This window comes from Equus asinus, chromosome 8 (genome assembly GCF_041296235.1).
Source record: "Equus asinus isolate D_3611 breed Donkey chromosome 8, EquAss-T2T_v2, whole genome shotgun sequence".
Classification (NCBI taxonomy): domain Eukaryota; kingdom Metazoa; phylum Chordata; class Mammalia; order Perissodactyla; family Equidae; genus Equus; species Equus asinus.
In genome coordinates this window covers 78,620,203-78,638,438 of record NC_091797.1, presented here as the reverse complement: position 1 = coordinate 78,638,438, position 18,236 = coordinate 78,620,203, and the positions used below count along the sequence as shown (strand labels likewise).

The 18,236-nt window shown below is 36.4% G+C and overlaps 1 protein-coding gene across 3 annotated transcripts in view; it reads left to right on the top strand.

Annotated features, from left to right (window-relative positions):
* Positions 1-14,535, top strand: part of NAA25 (N-alpha-acetyltransferase 25, NatB auxiliary subunit) — a 65,749-nt gene extending 51,214 nt beyond the window's left edge. For all 3 annotated transcript variants that reach the window (XM_014858651.3, XM_014858652.3, XM_070516067.1), the window contains 7 exons: positions 1,399-1,642; positions 2,035-2,158; positions 2,857-2,922; positions 4,053-4,150; positions 5,298-5,408; positions 9,664-9,810; positions 14,208-14,535. In XM_014858651.3, the coding sequence (XP_014714137.1) occupies positions 1,399-1,642; positions 2,035-2,158; positions 2,857-2,922; positions 4,053-4,150; positions 5,298-5,408; positions 9,664-9,810; positions 14,208-14,330 (913 nt within the window). In that variant the 3' untranslated portion in view covers positions 14,331-14,535. The remainder of the gene's footprint in view (positions 1-1,398; positions 1,643-2,034; positions 2,159-2,856; positions 2,923-4,052; positions 4,151-5,297; positions 5,409-9,663; positions 9,811-14,207) is intronic.
* The last annotated feature ends 3,701 nt before the right edge of the window (positions 14,536-18,236 follow it).

The window sequence follows — 18,236 nt, the reverse complement described above, 5'->3', positions numbered from 1 at the left end:
TATGTATCAAGATTGAAAGTTCCAAAGACCATTTTTGTTTTTTAAAGATTGGCACTTGCGCTAACATCTGTTGCCAATCTTCTTTTTTCTCTTTTTCTTCTTCTCCCCAAAGCCCCCCGGTACTTAGTTGCATATTCTGGTTGTGAGTACCTCTGGTTGTGCTTTGTGGGATGCCGCCTCAGCATGGCCTGATGAGCGGTGCCATGTCTGAGTCCAGGATCCGAACCAGCGAAACCCTGGGCCACTGAAGCAGAGCGCACAAACTTAACCACTTGGCCACGGGGCCGGCCCCTCCATATACCATTTAATTGAGCAATTCTGTCTTCTAGGAAAGTGAAACCTAAGGAAACAAGTGCACAAACATGCAGAGATATGTATATGTGGGAGTTCTGAATATACTGTTATTTGAGGATTGCCAAGATGACATTCAGTGATTTGCTAGGACTCATGGTACTTAACATATAGTTGCAGTCACAGCTAAGGTTTATTATAACAAAAGAATGCATGACAGGATCAACAAAGGAAAAAGACAGGTGAAGTCTGGAGAACTCTACGCACAGACTTCAGTGCTCTCTCCCTTCTGTGATGGGACATACCACATGTGCTCCTTTCTCCAGCAGTGAGAAAATGCAGTGATGCAAGTGCAATGTTTCTGCCTAGAGAAGCCCATTAGAGATTTGGTGCTAAGGTTTTTATTGGCTGGTTACATAGGTACCTTCTGTCTAGCGTGTACCAACATTTTAGACTCCCAAAAGGAAAGCAGGTGTTCACTATAAACCATATGATTTGAACAAACCCTCTAGGCCTAGTGAGCCACTCTTATCATTTAGGCACTGGTTGGAGTGCCAACTTGCCAGACATCAGCCGAGGGCAAACCTTGCGAGCTCGCCCTTCTAAAGATAATAGGCTCAGGTTTGCTATGTTAACTTTTTCCTGCACACACTGTCATAAAAAGATGCCGTTTGCAAAATAGTATAAATACTGTCAACTCATTTGTTTAAAATATATTAAAGTATAGAAATATTTTCAGTTGCATTTTTGTACATTGTATTGCAGAAATCTGAAGGCATCTGTACCAGGCTTGTTAATATTGTGAGTGTTTGGTTATTGGGGCACATTCTTTCTAATTTTTACTTTTCTGTCATTTGAAATTTTTATATCATGTATTTTGTTGAAATAGGAGAAATAGAGGGAAATGACATATTGGGGAGTTTATCATTCCAATTTGCTGGATACTGTCCTGGGGACTTGGACGATTTTGGTTTGTCCAAGATCGTTCAGCTAGTAAATGAAAACTGGGACCATTCAAAGGTGTCTTGACTGATGAAAATGAACTTTGAAAGAATTAAAGGTAACACATTGAATAAAATGGATGGTGTGGGGATCTTTCTTTTTAAGGGATGTTTCTGAAGAACATAAGAAACTTTCCTTGGAGGAGGAGACCCTGTGGTTAAAAATCCGTTCTTTAACATTGAGGCTGATCAGTGGGCTTCCAAGTCTTAACCACCCTGTGGAGCCAAAGAACTCGGAGAAGACCACTGAGAACGGTGTATCCTCCCGAATTGATATTCTCCGTTTGCTACTTCAACAGCTTGAGGTCGCCATGGAGATGGGAAAGCGATTTATTGAGAAGGAAATTCAGGTATCATCAATATGTATTTACCATTACAGCTGCAATCATCTATGACTTCTCTTTTTAAAAAGAGGAATTTGGGGTGGGTGAATAGTGAAGAACAGTATTTTGTTCTAGTTTGTGGCATCTATAGGGAAAAGATGAATTTTGCTATCCAAAGTGGATGGTGAGGAGAAGCAAAATAGCTTTTTTCATGACGGTACATCTTTAATAGTCATCAACAAATTAATACGGCGTTTTTGTTTTCACCACGATTTAATTATTATTAGTTTGCTGACCAGTGTTTTGTAACTTAATCACTGAGATAGATTTTTATCCAGTAGTTATATTTCCTCGTTTTCTTATTTTGTATAAATTTAGATATATTCAAAGGACATTTCTTTTTTTCCTTTCTTTTCCAGTATCCTTTCCTTGGTCCTGTACCTACCAGAATGGCTGGATTCTTTAATTCTGGCTGTTCTCAGTGTCAGACCAGTTCTTTTTATCTTGTTAGTGATATTTATGAGCTGGACACCAATGGTTTACGTAAGTATACACTTGCATGGGTGTATAAATTGGGTCTTTGTCATTGAAAACTTAGTAAATGCAACAAAATATATATAACCTCACATATTTGGAAAAATTTGGAAGAGATGGAAGCTGTTCGGGAAATGTCTGGTTTAATATCCAAGAAGGTACATTCATAGGTTACAAGGTAATGTTTTAGAAACTTAAGCCCTTTCCATATTTAAAATCACTTATTAGGTCCAAAAGTTGAAGAATTCCTTATTTTGTTAAAATATTGTTGGATTTCAGATTGAATTCTTTGCTTAAAAATGAAGCGCTAAACTTTGTGGAGAAGAGTTTTTTCCTAAGCCAGTGAGAATCACAAATATCCCATACTTTTTTTCCCCCTAAATCATAAGGTTTATAGATCTCGTCATTTAGAGTATTTGAAGTACATAGATTTCAAGTCCTCCCAGAGAATTTGAGGTAGTACTTTTGAAAGTGGAAAGGTAATTAATGCCTTTCTTTCCCTTTTCTCTTCCCCTTCCTCCTTCGTTTTCCTTTTCCTTTACTTCATCTTTCTGCCTGTCTCTCAGTGATGGAATTTAGGTGCCTCTGGGTCTTAAGAGAAAAGAAAATGTCCTTGCCCTTGACTTTCTTGGAGTTATTGATTTTGCTTCTTTATCTTACTAAAAAAATAAATGGGAAGTTTTTCATTTTTTGTTTTTAAATTTTAGAGGATACAACAGAGATCCAGGAGCGAGTAGAGAATAGTCTTAAGTCTTTACTAGAACAATTAAAAGGTGAGTGCTCTTACTGTGGATTCCTGTATTGTATCTCATTGTCTAACAATAGCTCATTTTTTTGGTAGAAACTTGCAAGAGGATTTGAAAATAATAATGCATACTTTTGGTATTTTTAAAGACTTACTTTTAAGTTTAAAGAGTTTTGATTACAAAAGCAGTAGATACTTATTATAAAAAGTACACAGGTGGGTATGGTCTTTCCCCCTTTCCCAGCCCCACCCCCCCCAGAGGGAAGTACTTGGAGTCTATACTCTTAGATGCCACCTAAACAGCCATACATGTGTACATGGAATTATACAGTACTGATTTGTTTTTTAACATATGAAAGCTATAATACGTGCTTTTCTCACTTCAATTTTTTGTTATCTTGGACACCTTACCATGTCGGTTATATATATATATATCCCGTTCGTTCTAAGGGCTACATAATATTCCACAGTAATGTATCAGTGTGCCAAATTTATTTATGTACTTGCCTATTGGGTATATAATATATTATGCTCTTGAGTTATTTCTAACAATATAACAATACTGAAATGAACATCTTGGGACATAAGTGATTGGGTACTTATTTGAGTATTTCCTTGGGATTAAATTCCTAAAAATAGAATTGTTTGGTAAAAGGGTACATAAATGCATTTCAAACCTATGAGGATCTTTCTTTTCAGAAGCCTAAATGGTCATTTATTTAATTGCCCAAATGAAGAATGCAAATTAAAAGATGATCAAGGTTATGAGAATAAAACATGGTATTTGTTATGAAGGTGCATTTCTACTATGCACTTTGGTCTTTTATTCCATAATGGCACAAGTTCTTCTAAATCATTCACTTTGAGTCTTAATTTTATTATGCCAATAGTCTATTTTGTAGAAAGGCTGCTGTTTAGACCCTAGAATATGTAATTTATAGGGCCATCATTTATATTTTGAAGACAATAGCAATAGTCACATGGCTTTTTAAAGAGCTTAAAATAGATATCCTTGTTGTTTGGTTCATTGTTGTGGGGGCAGCTTTCTGGATTAAGCTTTTATATTTGCTTAGTCTTTATTAGATTGTGTGTTGTGTTCCTAAAAATAGCATTGAAACAAAAGCTCAATAAAACCATAAAATATTTTTCTGTTTTCAGATGTTTTCAGTAAATCTAAAGGTGACCTCTTAGAAGTTAAAGATGGTAACTTGAAAACAAATCCTGCTCTTTTAGAAAATCTAGTCTTCTTTGTTGAGGTATGTTTTTGTTCTCTTCCTGAAAAACTCGATTTTCCTTAATTGTATGCAGGATTAATTTTTCGAAAATGAACAAGTAATAGGCACCTTATGCCTGTAATTTAATCCCCCAACCCTGCCTTTTGTTAATTGAAAGGCATTGTAAATCGTTTTCTGAATCAGCTCCTTCCAAGAATACTAAGATTTCATTCATAATGCTTAGATAAAACTTCGTGAAATTTGCTTTACCATTCTTCAAAGATTGCTCAGATTCACTCCAAATCTAGCTGTTTTCTGTTCATTCTCCTTTCTGACTCAAGTATTATGTAATTTAAGTTAATTCCTCCAGCTCCTTTTACTTGTTGTTGCTATTCACTAATTACTCAGATTCTGCATTCCAAAGGAGAATTCCAGGAGCTGACGTAGCAAAATTCTAGATAGCCAGAGAGAAGAGGAGGATCACGAATGCTCATAATCCATCATCTTTCCTTTTATTTCTGTCATGTTTACTTTTCTCTTCCTACTAGTCTGTAAGCTTCCTGAGGGCGGTTCTTCTCTGTTTTGTTGACTGGCACGTTGTCAGTGTCTAAGACACTGAACGAATGAGTAATAATTGCGTGGATACCTACAGGCACACACTGTAGCATGGGAGAAGGCATGTAAACACCCAACTTAATACAAGGGAGGAGGATATGTGCTGACCAACTGGGGAGATTTCTCCATATATATTTAAGTTAAGGTTTGCAGGTGAGGCAGTGTCTTACCTGGCTGGAGAGGTGGATGGGGAGAGGTATATTGTAAAGAACCTGTGGATCCCATGCCTAAGAATTCTGACTTTTTACTTGACTGAAAAGTGTGTTAATAGATCCTCGCTTCCTACAGGGAAGTGAAAGGAAATTGGGCTGAGTGGATGGGTTTAGACCTGGAAGAGCCAGAAGAAAGGATAAAGGTTTAAGCCGTTACAGTATTCTGAGCAGGAGATGATGAAGGCCTGAATCAATGTGGTGATCAAAGAAATTAGGGAGTGGAGAGTTAAGAGGAGAAACTGAAGGGATTTGCATAGAAGAAGTGTCAGTTAGAATTTGTTTAATCCATAACCTTTAACTGTTCCTGATAGATTTTTTTAGTGTAATCCTTATTGATGATTTTGCAATTTTTCCTCTTTCAGACTATTTCTATTATCCTTTGGGTGTCTAGTTACTGTGAGAGTGTCCTGCGACCATACAAATTAAATTTACAGAAAAAGAAAAAGAAGAAAAAAGAAACCAGCATCATCATGGTAATAACAGAGAAAACACACGTAACAATCTGGCCTTGTGCAGCTGCTGCTTTTCACTGTTTTCTTGCATGTTGTAAGAGACCTTAGGATCCTCTACTCAATTTGTTTTCTCCCCCCCAACTTTTTTTTTATTACACATCTATGGAAAAACTGAAAGACTAGTATAATGACACCCAGATATCCTTACCTAGATCATCACAGTTAACAATTTGCCATATTTGCTTTCTTTCTTTCTCTCATTTGTTGAAGAAAACTACAGACTTCATGATACTTCTTAACACACCAGGATAGAGCAAGGGCAGTCTCCTGCAAAACCACAATACTCAAGAAATTTTCACACTCACAAAATTTAATATTGATACAATGATAATATAATGGCCATATTCAGATTTCCCCAGTTTATCCCAATTATGTCCTTTATAGTCTTTTCCAAAATACTAGAATCCTACTGAGGATCTGACGTGGCTTTTAGTTATCATATTTCTTTACCCTCCTTTTAATCTAGAACACTTCGTTAGTCTTTTGTTTTGTCTTTATTGTTAAGGAGTCTAGCTAAGGTTTTGGTAGAATGTCCCACAATCTGGATTTGGCTAATTGTTTCCTTAGATTTAGATTAAATGGGCTGGGCCTGTGGCATAGTGGTTAAGTTCAATGAACTCAGTTTCAGCTGCCTGGGTTCTCGAGTTTGGATCCCTGGTATGGACTCAAATCACTTGTCAGCCATGCTGTGGCAGTGACATGCATGGAAAATAGAGGAAGATTGGCACAGATGTTAGCTTAGGGCTAATCTTCCTCAAGCTAAAAAAAGAGGAAGATTGGCACAGATGTTAGCTCAGGGCAAATCTTCCTCAGCAAGAAAAAAAAAAGATTTAGATTAAACATAAATGCTGTGTCCTTTTTAGCAAATTAAATCAGCAGGCACCAATGTTGTTATGTCCTATTATTCGTGATTTCCAATTTAATTACTTGATAAAAGAAGTGTCTACTGGATTTCTTCATTCTAAAGGTGCCTTTTCTCCCCTGTAATTAAAAAGTAATCTATGGGATGATGCTTTAAGGCTGTGAAAATCCTATTCCCCACTAGCCTTTTACCCATTGGTTTTAGCATCCATTGTTAGTCTAACTTGCGTGAATCATTTATTACATTGATGGTTCCACAACGGTGATTTTAAAAAATTCTGTGACTCTTTTATCATTTATTAGCTGGCATTATTCTGTAAAATAGAGCTGTCCCACCCCCATTCATGTATATATATATTTGTATGTATATTTTTAATATCACTATCTATCACTCATTCTCTTTTAAATTTACCTCATAATCTATTATCATCAGTTTTTTTGGGATGCTCAATTGAAGCATTTCTTTTGGCAAATGGGAGCTACTATAAGCTATTTCCTATCCTTGAACATGTCCTCATCAGTTTTTGGGCCTTTACTTTCTGGAACAGCAAAAATGCTCCAAGCACTTTCCCATTGAACTAAAATCATACATTTTTCTGAAGAGCCCTGGTTCTGGTAGGGGAAATGGTATTTCAAAACCAAGATCTAGGTGTTAGGTGTACTAATTGCTGTTGGAGTTTCATTGCTTCTAGTTTATGTCAGTGGAGAGAGACAGGACATTTATTTACACACACAAACACGCAGAGTTTTAAATAATTCTCACTGATACCTTTAGTTTCAGTCCAACATCCTAGTGTTCTTCCTTCCATTCCTTCCCTCATTCCATATTTGAAGCTTCTTTTTTGCAGAGTGAGAACCTTGGTTCCCAGCAGCATCAATATATTTATTCATTTGCTGTTTTATAATAAATACTAAAGTTTTGGAATTAGTACATCAGTTCCACTACAAACCCAGTAAATAACAAACCCACTAAATTCAAATTTCAAACATTGAAATTCTTTGCAGTTCTTTTTTGTCCTTAGAATATGTTCTAGTGACTGTAGACAGTTGAGGTACTCTGTAAAACCACTGGAATTAAAAACTGAGATTATATTTTTAGTGTGATGTAAGTAACGTTCATTTATTTCTGTTTGTATTTGATTTTGGAGTTTCCTCCCATCTGATTTAACTTAATTTTTGAATATGTAAAACATTAACATAATTTGTGTCCTTTTTGTAAGGAAAATTATTTAGGATTCATTCTCTCCATGACATGCTGTTTTATTAATGTTTGAATTTATCCTATCATTATTAATGGAGGATTTCTGTTGACTGTAGCAACATAATAACCATTGTCATTTGAAAATGTTGATGGTCTTAGTAATACTGACTTCCTGCAGAATTCAGTAACAATTCAGGAATTGCTTAGACTTGACACTGTGCTAGGCGTCACCATTCATGCACAAACAAAGGGTACTTAGATTTGGATGCGGACCTAAATGGAAGAACTTCTCTCCTTCACTCTTTTGAAGATAATTTAATAGATCATGAGTGCAAAGTTTGAAAGTATAATTGGAGTTGCTCTCTTATTCTCTCTTCTAATGAAAGCCTACATTCCTAGAACTTGACAGTTAGCTTTTTGGTATTTGGATTTTGTGGGGCTTTTGTAGTTGTTGCTTTTGTGATTTCCAAAAATGAGAATAGCTTTTCTATTTTTCTGATTATCAAAGTAACCTGAAGGTGTGAGTAAAGTGACGATCACCTGTATTCCCACCAACCAGGGAATAGCCACTGCAAACAAACCAGAATCATGCTCTATGGAAGGTTCTGCAACATGCCTGTTTTTCATTATTTTCACGTAACAGGGTATCTTGGACGTCTCTTCATTTCAGTAAATATAGATATATCTCATTACTGTTAATGGTTCTAGGCCATCCTGTTGTATTAATATACCATAACTTATTCCCATTGATGAATATTTTGTTCTGATTTTTTAAAAATAGATAGTACTGTTTTAAAATATGGACAAATACACAAATTTATAATATGATTTCCTTAGAATATCTCATAGATCTGAAATTACTGTGTACATACATTTTTACGTTCCTCAACAGTGTTGGTGTGTCTGTATCCTTACCCATCTGATAGACAAATATTAGTATTCCCTTTTTTTCTAATTTGCATTTAAAAAATTCTATTGATGTTGAACTTTCAAAGAAGATTTCTTGAGTGAAACGCTAGCCTTACTAGTTGATTGGCTAGGTTTCTTGTGTTTACCTGTTCTTTTGAATTGTATCATATGTTGCTGAGATTTCTTTGTTGTATTTTCTGTTCCAGTTTTTCCCTAAGTTTCCTCTTGTGTAGTAATATTTTTCCTATTGATATGTTTTGAGCTATTTGTCTCTTAACAGTGTTATTAATCCTCTATCATATGTGATACAGGTTTTTTTTTTCACTTTGTCATTTCACTTGAGTGATTTTTTTAATCAATATGGTGATTTTTTTAAAAAGTTATTTTTTTAATCATTCCTAGCTTAGCATAATGTTTAGAAAGACCTTTTCAATTTATGATTGCAGAAGTCATTACCTGAATTTTCTTCTGGTGCTTCAATGGATTTTTTCTTTTTTTTAATTTAAGTATTTAATCTATCTGGAATTTATTTCAGTATTTACTATTTTATTTATTTTATATTTCCAATGTCTAGCTAGTTATCTCAGTACCAGTCATCCACTTGAAACCACTGTTTTGAAATGCCGCTATTTAAATTCCCCTATATTTTCTAGGCTGTCTTGGGACTTATTTCTTTTCACTCTTTGTCAGTTTACTTAGATACTTAGGTACCATCTGGATTTAATGTAACGTTATAATATACTCTAATATCTATTAGGGCAAGTTCTCCTTAATTACTCCTTTTCATAATTTTCTTGGCTGTTGTCACCCATTATTTTTTCCATTAGGACTTAGAATATTTTGTTTCCGTTATTAACATTAGAGGAAATCTCAAGTCACAAAAAAGAAGAAATGAAGTCTTGGTTCCTCTCCTCTCCTTTAGTGTTCCAGGAGATCCTCAGCCCAAAGCTGAGTAATGATTAACTAAGATATTTTCTGTTTGTTTCCATCTGCAGTTCCCCAGAATGAAATAAAACCTCATTTTTAAAAAAATGGCTTAAGTCATCATTGCTGAGTTAGCATTATTTGGTGGCAATTAAATTTACCTTGGTTTGAGAGATTTTTATATCCAACACTGTATCCATCCCTGTTATTGTTAACAGCATTAAGTAATACCATAGCATGAAATTAGTATAGCTTATGTGATGTAAGCATGGCACATGTGTTTGATAATCTTTAAACCTTTTTAAAAATCTTTTTTTCCAGCCACCTGTCTTTACCAGTTTCCAAGACTATGTTACTGGGATTCAGACTTTAATTTCCAATGTTGTGGATCATATTAAAGGGCTTGAAACACATCTAATTGCACTTAAACTTGAAGAACTTATTTTAGAAGACACTTCTCTCTCACTGGTAAGAGACTGTAGGCGATCAGCAATTAGTTATATATAGATATTCAGATGTTCTTTATCACAAGGACAAGTTAATTTTCAATTCAACATTCTCTCTTCACAGGACTTGTGATTAGAAGGTGCCTGGCAGTAGTTTTTTGTTGTGTTGTCGGTGGTAGTGGGTTTCCCTCTCTCTTCATTTCCCCCTGCCCCATCCCTCCTTTGTATACATTTTTGGGATTGTTCTTTTACTGTGAATACTCATGATGAATTGATGAGGAATGGAATTGGTACTGTCCCTGTTTTGAGTGCCAGAGGAAACCAGCCCTATGTTTGAGATCCAGCAACAATCTCGTTGGGTGAAAATTTACCTGCTGCTGGGTTTGCTGGCTTCTTTGCCACTGCAGTAGTTATCACCTGAGAAAGGAGATAATACTGGATGTCAGTAATAATTAGATTAGAGCAAGGCAGCCCAAAAGGAATGGAACCAAGTATGGAATCAAAGGTACCAGTCATCTGATTTCTCCTGATAATTATTTTAGGCTAGTTTCTTAAAATTCTGTTAGCAAAATCCCTGTTCAGTCTTGCCTTTAAAATGTGGATTCTTTTTAAAAATTAAAGAAAAGCTTTCAGTCTGAAATAATTGAAGATTTAATGGTGTCAGGTGAGTTAACATTCACTAGCCTGGAGTAACTCGGTTTATGATTTTGATAGGAGCCAGAAGGGCGATGGTGGAGCCACCTGTTTCTAGCTAGTTGCTCCAGTGATGAAACTCTGATCTTGAGGGAATGCTTCCCTTGAGTACTTTGTCTAACCTAAAGCCTCTGCTGATGAGGGAACTTGTCCAATAATCTGAGGGCAGCCATCATCCTAGCCTGAGACCTCTCCCCAGACCTTCCTGGGGAAAGGAATGAATGGAATCCTGCTTGCCACACCAGCTTTAAAGATTGCAAGCCCCTCTTTTGTAAAACGTTAACAAGTTAGTGCTTTGAACAAGGGGCTTAACTGTGGGAATGCCTCAGCACATTTTACATTTCCAAAGACTGATTAAAGAAAGGAGATGTGTTGAGATATGAAACTAGAAGTTTAGTTTTAGCCAAACAAAAACGTCAGCTGTTTTCCTGTGTACATTAGAATGAATATAGACTTCAGTGGTGATTAGAAATACTAATTGATGGATTATTTAGTTCTTTAGTATTTTTTGTCTTCCTTTTTTTAAGCCTTACATTGTTTTGAAAGTAAAATATGCACATGGTAAAAAAACTTCAAAGAATAAAGAAAGTATACAGTGAAATATCTCCTTCCCAATGTAACCCATTCCCTAGCTCCCTTTCCAAGGAGGAACTGCTATTATCAGTAGTTTCTTGTGTGATCTTCCTGAGTTAGATAACCCAAGTATAAGCATATTATGTCTGCCTTCCCTGCCACTTCTCACCTTTAATAATGCACAAGTGATAACATACTATACACGTGGTTTTGTCTCTTGCTTTTTGTACTTAGTCTCTAGGAGATCATTACATATGAGTACTTATCTACCTTATTCTTTTTAACTGCTATGTAGTATTTCACTATTTCTTGACATACAAAATGTATGTTCACTATAAGAGAATTAGAAAACAGAATAGCACCTCCCAGTTCCCAGCCCCAAATCAATCAGTCCCAGTCCCACCATCCAGAACCATCTCCACCTGTCCCTCTTCTGTATTCTAGTAATACGTTTGTATCTGCCATTAGCCTTTATGACATCAAGGAACTTGGGTACCCAGTAAAGGCCTAGTAATTGAATTCTTGAGAAATAGGTGCATCCTAGGTAGGATTCTTGCCTTCTACCTCCCACTTGCACACCACTCTGAAAGGAGAGAGACTTGCTGGTACTTTTGGAACACTTCTACAAAGAAATCTGAAAATTTGTAGTAGATTTTGAGCTGTTTAACTTTTTAATTTTTAGACCAAACCCAAACTCATTTTCTACTCCAAACTCCCATCCCCTTGAGTGAATACCAAAGAAAAACAAAACTTAAAATTACAGTACCTATTTAAAAAAAGAAAATGAAAAAATCTTAAAGATCGCACCCTTGAACAAATGTCACATTATTTCATGTGGTTGGGCTTTGCTGAGTACATTTACGATTTTCAATAAGTAGATATAAATTTATTGAGCTAACTGTTGTTGGGCTAAATGCTTGCAGAAATACAGTGATCAGAGACCTCACTGTAGAGAGATAACATACAAATTACTTAACTAAATTGGAAATATGCTATAGGCACAAAAATCTGAGCGAGTCAAAGAGTCTCACTGGAGAGGGGACATTTGAGGATTAAGAAGTTTTGACCAGGGAGACAAGAATGGAGGAAAGGAATCCCAAGCAGAAGGAGGCAAAAGCACACAAAAAAAGACAAAAGCACAGAGGCAGGAAAGTGAATTGTGTGGGGCACCTGGAGTCAGTCGGCAGAGCCAGAGCACATGGTATGTAGGAAGGACTGTCAGGTACACGAGTGACAGGCACAGTAGCCCTGCTTTTGTCCAGACTATTGAGTGGTTGTTCTTGTTAAAAGATCTGTCTGCCTCCTGAAATGAAGTATGAGATTTCTCGTTTTGATTATTGTCAAAGTTATGCTTAACTTTGAGCTACTCTAGGTTTTTCAAGCCCTGGCTCTGTCCTCATCTTTTGACTTTGGGAAAGTCACTTGCCCTCTCTGGGCCTCACTTGCTTTATCTGTAAAACGGAAGTGATAATAATATCTACTTCATAGGATTATAGTGAAGATTAAACAAAATAGTAGTGGCATTATATTGCCTACTTGTGTTAAAGTCACAGTACATATAATAGACTGAGCAGCACTCGTCATCAAATACAGGATCCGTATAGTGCTAGGGACTTTCCTTGAGTAAAAGAAAAAAAATCTCTTCAATTCCGTTTCCATTAGGCTCATTTCTTTTTTCTTTCCTTCTTTTCTTTGTAAACTCGAAACACTATGAATAAGACCTCTAGACTGCCACCTCTGGTCCTGGTCCCTCTCTTCCTCCCTAGGGGTATCCATTGAAACTGGTTGTGTGCCAAGACTTTTTTTCTTTTTTGCATTTATACTTATAAATACACAATACTATTTGTATCTTTTAAATTCTAAAACCATCTGGTTTTAATGTAACTTTATAAGGTACTCTGATACCTGTTAGGTTTTTAAAAGTAAATGATATACTATTCTGAAGCTTGGCTTTTTTTTTTTCACTCAACCTTATATTCAAGAGATCCGTTCAGGCTAATGCATATAGATCAATCTTATTCTTTTAGACAGCTGTATAGTATTCAAAATATGAACGTACCAGAACCATTGGACATTTTAGGTTGTTTCTGTACATTCGTTTTTACGTATAGTATTGAAATGTATTTGTACATACCTTCTGATGCACATGTTGGGTCATAAGGTGTGCTTACCTGGTTTCTTCTGGGCTTTGCAATTCTGCCAACTTCATGTAGATCTAACCACTTCTCAGCCAACCTCCTTTCTGTGTTTGAACACTCCATCCCCTTCACTTTTTGTGGTCTCTACCACAGGTCAAATATGCATCAGTATTTAACTCACATATTTGAGTAGGCTTAGGAAAGCTCTGGTCTTTTTTAGTCGTTTGGCCTCTAGAACCCATGGACTTTGTCAGTATGGAGGGAGACTTGTCAATATTGTAACTAGAAAAGATGATACTGGTAAATTTGATGCCTTTAAGAAGTGACTGTGATAATGTCCAAATTAACAATAAATTTCTAATTTTTTTCCAATGAAACTAATAATCAGAAATCTCAATTTTTCCATTTTGTACAGCTGATAACAAAATAATAGCAATTTTATGTCCAAACTACTTAGTAATAATTACTTACCTTTTTTCTTTTTCTTTTTTTTTTTTTTAAAGATTTTATTTTTCCTTTTTCTCCCCAAGCCCCCCAGTACATATTTGTATATTTTTAGTTGTGGTCCTTCTACTTGTGGCATGTGGGATGCCACCTCAGCATGGCTTGATGAGCAGTGCCATGTCCGCACCCAGGATCCAAACCCGCGAAACCCTGGGCCGCTGAAGCGGAGGGCACGAGCTTAACCACTTGGCCGGGGGGCCGGCCCCTACCTTTTTTCTTGATGAAAAATAGTAATCAGAAATCTCAGGTTTTCGACTTTACAAACAAAGGTTACTTGAAAGAATAATGCTGCTAAAGCAACAGGGTCTCAGTGAAAAATCACACGGAAAAATATACATGTGTGATGAGCTTTAGCCTTCTTTTCATTTTATGAAATTGAAAATGACTCACTGTATTCTGATGGAGCTTGCAGTAAGACCAAAGGTAATGGTAATTTTAACTTGTATCTGAGGAACCATAATCTGGGGGAATGCTTTCTGAGCAAGACCACTAATTCTTGTCTCCTTTGTAGGAAGAGAGAAAATTTTCAAAGACTGTGCAAGGGAAGGTGCAGAGCAGTTATCTACACTCACTTCTGGAAATTGGGGAGCTGCTGAAAAAAAGACTTGAGACCACGAAGAAACTAAAAATTTAAGGGAGTGTGAACCACAGGCACTGATGACTCTCCAACAGAAAATGTTATCCTCTTCCCAGGCAAAAGCTACATCTGGTTGACCATCATTTTAATCCAGAACTTCCTCATAAAATGCATGAAGGACTTTGATTGTGAATTAATTTTTTAGGTATTAAATGTATACAACTGATTAAATTATTGTATATAAACCAGAAGCAGGACCCTCATCTGGGTTTGACCACTTTTTATACATGTTCATATGCATATGGCAGCCACAAGAGAACCCCACTTTTCTTCTTCCCTTCTATCACCAGACACATCTGGTGGTGGTAGTGGTGGTGGTGGTGGTGGTGGTGGTGGTGGTGGTGGGGTCCTATAAAAGCAGCAATAGAAATTAAGCATAAAGCATCAACCTCAGAGCAGCTGAATGGCCCTGCCGTTATAGCAGTGGGTCTTTTGGTCTGGTCCTTGAGCCTTAGGAAGCAGAAGGCAGAAGTAGAGGGGGACCATGACTGGAAGCAGGCCCTCTTGCAACAATAGCATTTTAGTTTTGAGGCTTCCTCAGCTGCTTGGCTCCCATAGAACCCAAGGCAGGTACCCAAAGGGCCTCAGATGAAGTTTGGCATAAGCACCTGCCACTGAAGGGCACCATTCAGACGACCACAGGCATTCATTTTTTGGCTTAATAGTCCAGATAGCCAAGATGTCTCCATCCTTGCTCCTGTGAGAGTTAAATCACGGGCTTCTGTTAACTTACAGTTGTTTGGAGGGGAAAGCAGTGCAGACCACTTATAAGCCTGCTGAGGACTAGCTTGCTTCTTTCATCCATTTGGGAAAGATGGGAATCACTGTTCTAAAGAAGAGAAGTGTATATAATTTATGCAGGCAAGTCTAATACCAATGTCATTGGTTTTGTGAGATATATATATATATATATATATGTATATGCTTTTACATATATATGTATTTTCAAGCATATATATACAAATATATGCTTGAAAATAAAGATTTAATACTCTAGTGTTTTTTAAGTGGGGGGTTTGGGAAGGAGGGAAGGAATGTATATTATGGACTTAACCTAGGTTTCAAGTTTTAGGCTGGCAAAAGAAATGTTATCCATTCAGTTTGAGGTTCAGACTGTTTTCTTCAAACTTGAGAATTACACCAGGATGGTGTTTACATTGTTCACTTGGAGCTCCCTAAGACTATAGCTTCAGAGGTTGGTCTGATGGAAGATAAATATTGCTCTTGAAAATGTTATCCAGTTCATACAATTGCTTTGATAACGTTTTTTTGTGTTTGAATCTGCTTTTGTTTTTGGTCTTTGTTACCCAAATACCGCTTAAGTTAGTAATTCTGTAAGAACAAAGAAATGAATTTGATAAGGAAATTCAAGCATCTGATGGAGGATTGGTCTTGAAGACCTTAAAAGTCTTTTGCAACTCACTTCTCCAGTGAAATGTGATACTTTTAAAAGCAACCAAAAGAGAGCTTGGAAAATCTCTGTATGCAGAGCAGATACATTTTGTCCTCTCGTTTTGACTTTCTTAGACTCACAATTTAATAGAGTGATTAATAACTGTTTAAACTTCCAAGGAAATTTTTAAGAAAGTTACTACATTATCTGTTCAAAATAAGACGTTGGAAATCCTAGTCCATCAAGTAATTTCAAAAAATTATTGCTGATGTAAATTGGTAGCCACAGCTGTCACACCCCATCCCAAAACGAAAAACTGCCTTGAACAAGATGAATTGAAAATTCTGATTGATTCCAAATCTAATTAGTGACAACATCTCATAATTTCATAAAACTATGGCCAATTTAGATGGAACTGTGTGTGTATGGGGGTGGGAGTATGTGTGTATGGCATGTGTTCTTGAAATGATGTTTCCTTGATATCCAAAAATACTGTACATAAAAATAGAAATGCTCTTTGAAACAAGTCTATCAACTGACCATGATCGATATAGCGTATGTGCTCAGTGGGCTGGCCTTGGTCCTCAGGGACAGTGTGTGACTCCAGTGGTCTGCCTAACTAGTCTCTTGCCTAGGTGCATCTGGGACCTCTGCTGGTTTTAGTGACAAATAATGTTCTGTTGAGGTTATGCTTCCTTTACTACTTGCTGATTTTCCTACTAAAAGTAGCATTTCAGTTAGATCCAACCTCTTACATTTTGAGATAATTGTAAAAAGAATGAAATTATGCAGAAATGGCCAATATCTTTTATTGATCTATTCTTTTGGAAACTGTCATGCACTATAAATTGTGTACAGTTAAAAAATATATATATATATATTCTTACATGAGTAAAAACCACCCTCTCCAGCAATTGTATGTCATTGGTATTTGAAGAGAATTCCCAAATAACGCATTGCTGCTGCTGCTGTTTTTGGTTTGTGTGGGGTTTTGTTTTGTTTTGTTTGTTTTTGTGTGGTAAATTGATATTTAAGAGAAAAAAAAGGAAAGGAGAAAAAATACTACTGTTTACAGACTGAAAAATTACTGCTTTTTATACTACTGAGATCTTAAGTTAAGACTCTCCAAAGCAAACATTTGGTTTAAATCATTTATCTGATGTGGATAAAAGATAGAGAAATTTTTAGTGTTCTCCACATAATGGAAAATGTACAAATGCCTAGCTGTGTTGCCCATCAATTTTGTATATTTTCATAATTTTAATTGTTCAAAATTGCATTATATTTTGCAATCACTATGTTCAATCTGGATTTGTCTTTCATTTTAACTTTTAATATAAAAAGGGGTTTCAATGTATCTATGGCCTTGTTATTGAAACTCTCCCTACTTATTTGATGTGATTAATACGGGAAGTAGATATTCTTCCTTCTTCGGAACTAAGTGAAGCATATAGCGAATCTGCTTTAACCTGGAGGGTTAATTTATAGCAACACTTTTAAGTTGGCACTTCTGCCTGGTTCATATTTCTTTGGATTCCTAGAAGCCACAACTTTCAAATGATATAATGCATGTCAATTTTGTATTCAGCATTATACTCCCCAGCAAAATTGTAATACTTTTGAATTTAAAATTTTTATTCCAAGGGCCCTAGTCATTTTGTTTGAAAGTAGTACCTTGCATGCTTGCATTCATTAATTCAACATATATTTATTGAGAACTATTTACTATGTGCCAGACTCCGCTTTAGGCTCTGCTGATATAATGGTAAGTGAAACCCAATATCCTAGTTAATGGCAGAGGTGGAGGAAGAGACAATAAAAATAAATACTATTTTGTAATTAAGTCCTGTTTAATCAAATAAAACAGGATATGTTGATAAACTGGGGCATGAGAGGACCTCTGGAGTGGTGCCACCTGACCTGAATGAAGAGTCAGGTATGGAAAGGGGAAGACAAGAGCAAAGCCCCCAAGGCAGGAAACTGCTGAGCACATTCCAATGACAGAAAAAAAAAGGCTCAAGTTGCTGGGACTCAATGAAAGAAGTGGAATGAAGGTAGGGATTGAGAAAGTAGAGGGGATCAGGGCAATCAGGAGTCTGTAGCCAGGGGAAGGAATGAGATTTCTAAATTTAGTAGGAAGTTACTGGAGGATTTCAGACAGTCTGATGAGATGATTTATCCCAAGAGGACATGAACTCACAGGCTGAGATCAAGTTTATTCAGACAGACTGACAACACACTGGGAAGGAGAGAGAGCTGTTTGTTTTCCCTCTCCTAGTTTCCTTTTCTGTCTTGTGATATTAAATGCCCTTACCTGAGCCCTGAAAAGGCTTTTTGCCTGCTTCTTAGGTTATGAGTTAAGTCCATCTCCTTTTTTCCTTTATCAAAAAGTGGGTACTTGGATATACCTCGCTGCCATTTTTAACTTTGCCCAAAAGCTGGGCTCAGGTTTACACTTTTTTCTGTTTCCCGTTTTTTAGATGCTGTCACTGCCTTGATGCAGACATGTA